Source organism: Prenolepis imparis, unplaced genomic scaffold, assembly GCF_030444845.1.
Source record: "Prenolepis imparis isolate NDT839.2.m4 unplaced genomic scaffold, iyPreImpa1.0 SCAF_20, whole genome shotgun sequence".
Classification (NCBI taxonomy): domain Eukaryota; kingdom Metazoa; phylum Arthropoda; class Insecta; order Hymenoptera; family Formicidae; genus Prenolepis; species Prenolepis imparis.
In genome coordinates this window covers 446,279-457,928 of record NW_028141178.1, presented here as the reverse complement: position 1 = coordinate 457,928, position 11,650 = coordinate 446,279, and the positions used below count along the sequence as shown (strand labels likewise).

At 40.2% G+C, this 11,650-nt stretch overlaps 1 protein-coding gene across 1 annotated transcript; it reads left to right on the top strand.

Annotated features, from left to right (window-relative positions):
• Positions 1-8,699: 8,699 nt before the first annotated feature.
• On the top strand, positions 8,700-11,397 carry LOC145946755 (uncharacterized). Its single transcript, XM_083056507.1, has 2 exons — positions 8,700-9,462; positions 9,548-11,397. The coding sequence occupies exons 1-2, from the start codon at positions 8,700-8,702 to the stop codon at positions 11,395-11,397; spliced, it is 2,613 nt and encodes an 870-aa protein (XP_082912633.1).
• Positions 11,398-11,650: the final 253 nt, after the last annotated feature.

Here is an 11,650-nt window from a genome sequence, read left to right as displayed (position 1 = left end):
GTTTCTTCACGAAACTCTTTTGGAAAACCTTTTGAACATTTTCCATCGTCTCCAGTGCAAGGATATCTGTGGGAGGAATCTCCACAAGGACCATGAATCATGTGCTTCAAAATTTTTACATTAAGTTCTGAATATCTTTCTTCATCAGGGATTTCAGCCCATACCATCATGTCAATAACTTCTTGAAGTCTAGGCTTATCTTCATCACTCAACATTGCAAGTAAATGCAAATGTGGAAGTCCTCTTTTTTGAAATTCAATCACACCTGCATAAGCAATTATATTTCCAAAAATTTTATTATGAATTAGATCATTTAAAATCTCTTTGACATCCAAGTTGAATGTTTTAGCGACCAAATCTGGTCGAAATTCTATTAAACATCCATCAAGATTATCCTTAATTTCTGGACATTGAGGATTGTAAGAAGTCATTGTAAGTCATTGTAAGAAAAATATCTGGTTTACCAAACTTTCTTACCAAAGACATAGCATCTTGGTACCTTTCTTGCATGTTTCTTGGACTGCCCATAAATGAAGATGGTAATATCACAGGTATACCAGCTGTAATTCCTTCATTTTGTGCTCGATTATCTAGGTGATCCATTAATCCCGAATAAAGTTCTGCTCTTAATTGAGGTTGATTTAATTTAATATAATTAAGCCTATTTGCTTCAGTTTTCATATAGGCATCAAGTATAAATTGACATCTCAATTTGCCTGCCTTTTTAAATTGACTAAATTCTAATCTTGATGCTAACAGGTGAGCATAATAATCCATTTGAGTTACTTTGAATCCTGGATATTTTGGATTATATGATTTAAGTTCTGAATGCCATCCATTGTTACCATATGGATATAACAAAGGATAACACATTGGGTCACACCTTTTGTCTAGAATTGATATTTGTTGAACATCGTTCGAATTTTTATTATAAATCCGAACGTCTCTTTCAAATGGAGGCTCACCATCTACATTCTTAAAGACCACAGCTATTTCATTTGCTTGTGGAGCATTGTATCTTCTTTGATCTTGTTTAGGATTTTTTCTAAAGGACAACATTAAATTTATGGTTTTATTTCCTATCGGATTAAGATCTTTTTCAACTTGACGCATCATCTTGAATGTTTTTGCAAATTCATTGCATTGAACCATAAAACTTGACAACTCTTTCATTATTTCTGAATCACACTCCTTATTAGTTTTGTTATTCATTCTATGATTTACAGCTTCTTCTGTATCTAAAAAGTAAAGCTGTGCAAATCGCGGAGCTTGCCCATCCGCTGGGCGCATTGCTGTTGAAGTTAAATGATGATATTGCCCATGAATCTTTAAGCAATAAGGAGCATTGTTCACAACATCCAATGGATTTCTATTTCCCGGCGCACCCATTGAAGCCGTAGCTAAAGCGCTGTTATATGAACGAATATTATTCATAAAATTTTTTGATTTATAATCATTTCCATTATATGATTTTTTAAGAAAATCAGGACAATTTATTGGCTTTAATTGAAGCTTGCCTTTTTGACAACAATATGTAAATTTTCCATCTTTAGATTTTTCACATGCAAAGTTTAACGATTTGCAAAATTGGCATTCTACATTCATTTGGCCAAGTGTATAAACTGGCACATTTATTTCATGGTCCTTGGCAATTAGCGCAATGTAATGATTTAATTGTTTAGCTTTTTGTCTTCCTTGAGCATGTCTCTGGGCATCAGCTTCAAGTCGTTGTGACCTTACATCATCATTTTCGTCGGCCCTCTGCTGAGCATGTCTCTGGGCATCAGCTTCGAGTCGTTGAGACTTTGCGTCATCATTTTCGTGGGTCCTTTGCTGAGCATGTCTCTGAGCATCAGCTTCGAGTCGTTTAGACCTTGCGTTATCATTTTCATTGATCCTCTCCTGAGAATTTCTTTGAACATTAGCTTCAAGTCTTTGAGATCTTTCCTCAAAACTCTCAATTATTCGTATTTTTCGTAAGCGCTTACTTTCGCGACTCACTTTATACAAATTTCCGCCTTTTCTCTTTTGAGGCATACTTCCGATTTTCAATAAATTCGTAAAAAAATTCAGCAAATTTTTCGGTGATGGCTACTATATGTGATTTTTTTAACCCACCCTCGCAACCACCCACGCACCCACCTACGCACTCATACATTTGTTAACCGATTTTCAATAAATTGGTCCCAAAATTTCGCTAATTATTCGGGGATGGCTACTATATGTGATTTTTTTTGTTTTACATCTTCACCCACGCACCCACCCAAGCAATCACATATTTGTTAACCGATATTTTCGAAATTGGTAATAAAATTTTCGATATTTTTAAGGGATGACCATTATGGTTATTTTAAAGTTTTGCCCACCCACGCAACCACCCACATACAATGTTTTGGAACACCCTAAACACATTGGCGTAAATGGCGTAAAAATCTGTGAAAAAATTATTTTCAGGAAAACATACCCTCCTCTATGAGAAAAAAAAATTTTTTTTAAAAATTAAAATAAACCCCACAGCAGCCACCCCCGAAAAATTTGCAACATTTTGGTACTTGTTTCACAAAAATCGGTCCACAAATGTGGAAGGAGTTCGCGTACATACAGACAGACAGACAGACAGACGGACGGCACTTATATATATAGATGTTGCAAATTTTTCGAAGATGACTACTATTATTTTTTTTTCACTCCCTGATATTGTATTTTGCGTCTTGTTTTGCATAAACTTAAATATTTATAATTAAAATTTTGTTTGCTTATATTAATTTTTTTTGTTATTTTAATTTCCACACAATTTAATATGTTTTAAATCTGAAACATTAGTTTAGTAACTCTCTCTCTCTCTCTCTCTCTCTCTCTCTCTCTCTCTCTCTCTCTCTCTCTCTCTCTCTCTCTCTCTCTCTCTCTCTCTCTCTCTCTCTCTCTCTCTCTCTCTCTCTCTCTCTCTCTCTCTCTCTCTCTCTCTCTCTCTCTCTCTCTCTCTCTCTCTCTCTCTCTCTCTATATATATATATATATATATATATATATATATATATATAAAAGATTAATAATCTAAATTTCTCTCTCTCTCTTTCTCTCTCTATCTTTAATAAACAAATACAAAAATTTCTATCTTTCTCTCTGTATCTTAACAATATTTTAAAGACCGAAGTGCAGGAGTTACAACGGCAATTGGCCGCAGCTTTGGCCAAACAACAACCACAGCCAGTAATGGTGTTGACTGAGACTGATGAAAATACACAACCTGCATTGGTTGGCTGCTAAAGATAATACACAGCCTGCAATGGTGGTGCGTGGGTGGTTGCGAGGGTGGGTTAAAAAAATCACATATATAGTAGCCATCACCGAAAAATTTGCTGAATTTTTTTACGAATTTATTGAAAATCGGTGAACAAATGTATAAGTGCGTTGGTTGGTTATTTGGGTGGTTGCGTGGGTGGGCTAAACCCACGCAACCACCCACATACAATGTTTTGGAACACCCTAAACACATTGGCGTAAATGGCGTAAAAATGTGTAAAAAAATTATTTTCAGGAAAACATACCCTCCTTTTTGAGAAAAAAAAAATTTTTTTAAAAATTAAAATAAACCCCACAGCAGCCACCCCCGAAAAATTTGCAACATTTTGGTACTTGTTTCACAAAAATCGGTCCACAAATGTGGAAGGAGTTCGCGTACATACAGACAGACAGACAGACGGACGGCACTTATATATATAGATATAAAAATGTAATATATAAGTTATATATGGGAAAAAAACTAATTATTTGTTTTTACAGATGCTTGCATTATTTCGGTTCGGAAGACAAGTTGCAGTCACATACAGTAGACTGCGGAGAGATGAATACTGCGCTATCCGGTTACCGAGCGATAAGGACAAGTGGCTCAGCTGCACCAACTACACTAGGAAAGAACGGCTTCCTTTTGTCGTATACGCTGACCTCGAATGCATACTGACAAAGACGGAAGAAGAAAAAAACTTTCAACATCACCAAGTATTTAGTATAGCATATTATGTACATTGCTCATATGACGATTCATTATCCGAGTATTATTCTCGTCGTAGTGTAGATTGCGTTTCGTGGTTTTCCAAACAACTACAAAATTTAGCGATACGCGTAAAGAATATTTTGGCAACTAACGTCCTTATGGTAAATTTAACATCAGACGAGTGGGAAAAATTTCATAGCGCGACACATTGTCATATATGTGAGAAACCATTCACGCAAGATGACGATACACGCGTACGCGATCATTGCCATCTGACCGGGCGGTACAGAGGTCCAGCACATTCAAATTGCAACTTAAATTATAAAAACTTTTTTTGTATTCCAATAGTATTTCATAATTTATCCGGTTACGACTCACATTTCATAATTAAGGAAATAGCTACAGCTTTCGAAGGGGGAATCGATTCACTTCCAATAACTAAGGAAAAATATATATCATTTACAAAAACTGTCAATAGTACCAACGATGACAAAGATTGGAAAGCTTGCATAAAATTACGATTTTATCGATTCATATAAATTTCTCAATACTAGTCTCGACAAATTGGCATCATTTCTAAGTAAAGAAAAACTCAAAATTTTACATTCGGAATTTCAAAATTTATCAACCGAAAATTTCAATCTATTAACACGGAAGGGCGTCTTTCCATACGAATATATCAACTGTTTTGAAAGGTTGCAAGATACGTGTTTACCGCCCCGCGAATCATTCTACAGTTCCTTGACCGGCGACACAGTATCCGAGAGCGATTACGCGCACGCCGAAAACGTGGGAGCGGTTCTCCATTCAAACGCTGGGCGAATATAGCGACTTATATTTAAAAACTGATGTCTTGTTATTAGCTGACATTTTTGAAAATTTCCGGGATAAATGTATCGAGAGTTATGGGCGCGACCCCGCGTATTATTATACTCTCCCCGGGTATACGTGGGACGCCATGTTAAAGCATACAAAAATTACGTTGGAATTACTTACAGACGTTGACATGATAATGTTTATCGAACGGGGTATAACGGCGGTCTGAGTCAATGTTCAAACAGATATGCACACGCTAATAACAAGTACATGCAGTCGTACGATCCATTGAAACCATCTTCGTATCTAATGTATTTCGATGTAAATAATTTGTATGGATGGGCAATGTGTCAACCATTGCCTTATGCTGATTTTCAATGGGTCGACGATGTATCTAATTTCGACACATCATATATCGCGCTCGATTCACCCACAGGCTACATCCTCGAGGTAGATTTAGAATATCCACGACATCTTCACGACACGCACACTGACCTACCGTTTTGCCCGACACGCGACAAGCTGTCAGGCAAGCGGGAAGATAAGCTTCTCGCAACGCTATATGATAAGAAGCGATATGTGATACACTACCGACCCTAGCAATGTACGCGTCACGGCCTTCGCGTTGCAAAAATACATCGCATATTACAATTCGCGCAATCTCCATGGCTTCGAAATTATATCGAACTTAATACGCAATTTAGAACACACGCGAAAAATAATTTTGAAAAAAATTTATATAAATTTATGAATAATGCAGTATTCGGCAAAACGATGGAAAATGTGCGTAATCGGGTTGATGTAAACCTTACACATTGGGAAGGAAGATACGGTGCAGAGGCAATGATTGCGAAATCAAATTTCCACAGTAAACGAGAGCGAAACATTTTTCTTAATATTTTTTAAGGAAGAATGCAACGTATCGGCGCCAACGTTCGGCTGCTTTGTACCCTCGCAGAAAATCGGTCGTAAACGAGAGCGAAACATCTTCCTAAATATTTTTTTAAGGAAGAATTGCGATAATTTTGAGAGGGATGGGGGTTGAAACTTATGAAGAGAGTCTGTCTCCGCGTCAAAAAGTCTTTAGCATTCGTATAGCACAGATCAGAGTAAAAGAAATGGATGAAGATATTATTATGATTAAGGATAGTGATAATGACGAGGAAGTAATGATAGTCGAAGAAATTAATAATAGAATTGTAAATGTGATAAATGAATCTGATGATGAAGAAGTGATAAATGAATCTGATGATGAAGAAGTGATAGAGCCTCTTGAAGACTCTGATTATAATAGTGATGATTGTGAAGACTTTGCCGAAACAACTATACAATTTGTGGCACCGGTTGAGATGCTTACTATAAATGCATCGTTGAAAATGTGCGTTTTAAATTTGTTTTATGTACCTTGGGATAATATTAAACTGTGCACTAGCTGCTTTATAAGAATGTGGAACTATTTCCAAACATTTGTGTTGTACGACAACATTATACGAGAATGTTTAACATAATAGAACAAGAATTGTGCAGCGTTTGTCGTGCCCCGCTATGTATGATATTTAGCCGGAACATGTGCTCGGTGTGTACGCATTGTAAGTATCAGTTTCTTATTTTTTTGAAATATATTCTAAAATAAATTATAAATTATTAAAATAATTAATAAAAATTTTCTGTTATGCAGGAGTCCCCCGTCGCCTCCGCTTCTCACAGCACCTAGCATTCAGCCGCCTCACCGCCTCGCATCCACAATCGTCGGCTTTACCATAGCCACCTCCACCACCGACAATTTTTATATATTATGATATTCATTTATATTTTCATCTTTATATTTTCATCTTTATATTGTTATCTTTATATTCATTTATATATATTTTTAAAAATTTTATATCCATTTTATATAAACATTTATATATTCACATTTATATACATTTATATCCATTTATATTCTTTTAAACACACACACACACACACACACACACACACACACACACACACACACACACACAAATGTATAATACACATTTATTCATAATTAAAAATAATTAATATTAAATTAATATATTCATTTAAAAAATTCCTCTTCTTTTCCTTCACTGCGTCATCTCTCGAATGCGCCTCTCGCTATCTCTGTCTCTCGCGTTCACCTCGCGCTCTCTCTTTCTCTCCTAAGCGCTATCTCTCTAGCAGTCCCTAACCTCGCGTCATCTCTCTCTCTCTCTCTCTCTCTCTTCTTCTCTCGGTGAGTAGTCGTAAACAGACGTGTTTTATTTCGCTCCGCGGCTATTACCGATTTTTCTGCTGTTTCGTGCCCTCCGGGGCCTTTTTCTTTCTTATAGGACAGTGTGTCAAGGGCTCTTTTACTTGATTTTCGATACTTGTCTCACCCCTGCTTTGGTCAGTCTCGGCTGCTTGCGAATTTCCGGACTTGTGGAAGGATTTTCGACTCGCTCCTTGTACATCTTGTAATCGATCGAGGCATTGTTTACTGGGAATCAAAATAAGGTCGTTTGAGATGGATTCTGGTGTGGGCGCCGGCGGGCATGCCGACAGTGGCGTAGGAGGAAAGGGGCTTTCAAGGCAGTCATCCGCCGCATCTATGAACTTATCAGGTATGTCAGAGAGAAATTTGGATGTGATAAATGCCTCTAGAGTAAATGCGCTTAGGGCAATGATAAATAGACATAGCGATAGTGTGTCCAAGATTTTGCTTGGCGGAAAGGAGACGCTGGAGAGGCGTGCGACTATCGAGGCCGCGTGTCGGGCGTGTAGAGATGCTTTTACGGAGGTATCGGTGGTTCTTATAAACCTTTTAGATGAAAAGTCGGCATGCACGGAACTGTCGGCGGGAAACATGAAAAGGATGGTGGAGGAGGCGTTGGATGTTTTCGTAAATCGCGACGAAACTTCAGGGGGCGGGGGCGTCTGCAGAGCGGGAGCGTTGCATGGTGGCGCATCCTACGCGTCGGTGGCTGGCTCTTCAGGATCAGAGGTTCGGGTTTCGGGTGGACCCACCATTGAATTGTCGGGCACCTCTAGCTTCCTGGTACTGCCGGGGAAGAGCAGAATGGATGAATTCGGATCTTCCAGTAGAACTAAGGAGACCTTGTACAAGGTCCTCAAACCTGCTGAATGCGGTCTCAGAGTGAAGAGGGTGACATACGCGCGAGACAACGGCGTCAGGATCGAGGCGTTCTCTCCAGACATTGAGAGAATTAGGGCACATCCGGGCCTCACGGGAGCAGGACTCACAGTGTGTGATAATGTGAAATTGAATCCTAGATTGATTGTGCATGGGATTCCTGCAGAAATGTCAGCGGTAGAAATAAGGGATGAGCTCATAGCACAGAATTTGAAGGATGAAGTAGATGGCAATCTTAAGGTCGTTTATTTATTTAAGCCAAAACTAAATAGAAGCACCACGAGTTGCATCCTTGAGGTATCACCTGAAGTGCGGAAGACCTTGCTGAGATATGGGAAGATTTACTTGCGCTTTACTGTCTGCCATTTTGCTGATTACGTGAGGGTCATACAATGCTATAGATGCCTTAAGTTCGGGCACATAGCTAAGGATTGCAATGGGGAACCTGCGTGTGGTCACTGCGCTGGACTGCATGATATGAAAGATTGTAAGAACAAGGATCAACCCCCTAAATGTTATAACTGCGAGCGTTTGCACGGATCAATTAAAAATCAAAAGCATACGGCCATGGATGCGGCTAAGTGTCCGATTCTTGGCAGGAAAATTAAGGACAGAATTTTAAACATTAATTATGATTGATTCGTCAAATGACCTTGAGGATCTTAATATATGCCATGTAAACTGCCAGTCCCTCTTCGCGCACTTCGATGAGTTTCGGCATTTCTTTAGCAAAGCGGATTTTCACATTATATGCATGTCGGAAACGTGGCTGCGACCGGAGATCTCGGACGATATGGTCAGGTTGCCGGGTTTCTCCCTTTTTAGGTGGGACAGGGTCAGCAGGCATGGCGGCGGAGTGGCATTCTATCTGGCGGACTATCTTCGTGCGTCAATCCTTGACGTCTCTGCAATGCCTCTGGCTCCTAGACCGGAGTTCATGATAGCTGAAGCCATTTTCAAGGACTTATCTAAGCTTCTGCTGGCGGTGGTTTACCGGCCGCCGAACACGGGATATCTGAACGAGTTTTTTTATATGTTCTTAGAGCATCAGGTGAACTACAGATACTCGGTCATTCTCGGCGATTTTAATGCCGATATGAATCTGACTACCTTCGATAGTCAACAGTTGACCACTTTCATTTCGTCTTCAAGCCTATATCTGGTTCCGTACCGGCCAACTCATCATCTCAGAAATTCCAGCACGCTGCTTGACCTATGTATTATCGACGATGTAGACAAGCTTAAAGGATATGAACAGCATGAAGTGGCATTTTTGTCAGCGCATGACCTTATATCTGTGAAATACGCGATCAAACTGCAGCGTCGCCGGGGAAGATTGGTTGTCTGCAGGGACTGGAGCAACTTTAATGCAGCTTCCTTTAGTGACGATGTTGGCGGTATTGACTGGACTGATCTGCTGGTTTCCGATGACATGGACGACAAGATCACCGTTTTCAATACAAAATTACTGCAAGTTTTTGACTTACATGTACCTTTGAAGAGACGGTACTTCAGAAGTCTGCCTGCTCCCTGGCTCACGGATGTTATACGCTCGGCGATGCGAGTCAGAGATCGTGCTAGAAGAATTTGGCGCAATCACAGGCGTGAGGCAGACTACAACCGTTTCAAGGCGCAACAGTGTACAGAATCTTGTGCGCTCCGCGAAACGTGCTTATTACATCGAGGCTTTCAGCCGCGCCGGCAGCGCCGATGAGGTGTGGAGCAGACTGAGAAATTTGGGACTGATCAAGGCAAGAGGCACCGGAGTTCATCTATCGCATGGGGTTGACGAGCTGAATGAGTTTTTCAGTCGTAGTGAAGAGCATTCTAATGATGGAGGAACGCTTGAAGATATACTTGAAGGGACCTATAACGACGAAAGTTTCCATTGGAGCTATGTAACACCATTGATGGTTAGGAAAATGATTGTCAGAATCAAATCTAATGCGGAGGGACTGGACGGCATTTCCATGAAACTCTTGAAGCTCACAATGAATTGTCTAATGCCGATCTTGGAGCACCTATTCAACTTCTCTCTCATGACTGGAGCCTACCCTACGCAGTGGAAGTCAGCTCTCATCTGTCCGATGCCGAAAACTAAGCATCCTACTTCGGTACTACATTATCGCCCGATTTCGATTCTTCCGGCGCTGTCGAAGGCTCTTGAGCGGATTGCCAGCGAGCAGATACGCCAGTATTTGGAGGATTGTGGCTTGTATGATCCTTGTCAGGCCGCCTATCGGGGCGACCACTCAACACAGACATGCATGATACGGATGCTGGATGAGATCAGACAAGCGGGGGACCGAAGAATGGTCACCATCTCAGCATTTTTTGATTTCTCGAAGGCCTTTGATAGGGTAGATCATTTAAGGCTGATCAGGAAGTTAAAGAAATTAAATTTTTCGGATAGTGTTTTGAAATGGATGCATTCTTATCTTGTGGGACGAAGCCAGGCAGTTAAGGACAATATAGAAGGCACTATCTCATCTCTGTCTCTGGTCGGCTCAGGAGTACCTCAGGGCTCAGTCCTGGGGCCGATATTATTTACGCTCTATCTGTCGGATTTTAGACAGGTTCTAAAGCATTGCAAATACAACTTATATGCCGACGACCTTCAGGTATACATGCATTGTGAGCCCCGAAATTTGGCGCAGACCGTCCGAGAGATCAATAACGATGTTGAAGCCATCCTGGACTGGACCACGGAGAACAATCTCGTCTTAAACGCTGATAAGACTCAGGCCATCATCATGGGTACCCAGAGATACGTTAAGGTTATCGACCTGACCACTATACCCAGTATTAGGGTTGATGGAATCGAGATCGAATACTCAACATCTGTTAAGTATCTCGGAGTAATTATCACCAACACTTTGTCTTGGGAGAGACAAGTTACTGGCATAACAAAGAAGATCCACACGGTTTTATACCAACTAAAACTCTGTCGACAACTCTTCCCAGAAGCCCTCAAAGCTAAATTGGTAATCACACTTATTCATCCTCACATCGACTACTGCTGTGCAGCATTCACGGATATGACAGCTGAACAGAACTTGAGAATTCATAGAGCTCTAAATTCGTGCATAAGGTTCATTTTCAATGCAAAAAGGGATGAACATATAACACCATACTACCAAAGGCTCCGCTGGCTTAAGGTCGATATGCGCAGACACTATCTGGTTGGATGTCTACTATTTGGTATCTTGAAGAAAAAGAAACCGTGTCTTCTCTATTCAAATTTTGAGCGTAGGGTTCTGACATCGGATAGGGCTACCAGAGCACCGAGTGACACGCTAGTTCTACCGCACTGTAGAACTGAGCTGTTCAAACGATCGTTCCGGCTCACGTCAATCAGGTTATGGAATGAGCTTCCTCCTAGTATTCGTAATGTGGACACACTATCGGAATTTAGGCGTGGTTTCTATGCACGCTTGTTGGGGGGTCCGTGATTAGTTGAAGGGGATATACATGTCGAGGCTTTCTTTTTCTCTCTGACATACCTATACTATTCTGTCACTTCTCTACCGGCTGTATATGTATATGTAAATATTTCTATTCGTTTCTTCATTATAATCAATTACTGCTTGCGCGGGCGCTCGCGGACGCGTCATTTCTATACTTTCACTTACTCATACTCAAACACACACACACACACATATATCACCTCATGTACATACACTTACATGCGTAATACATACATGT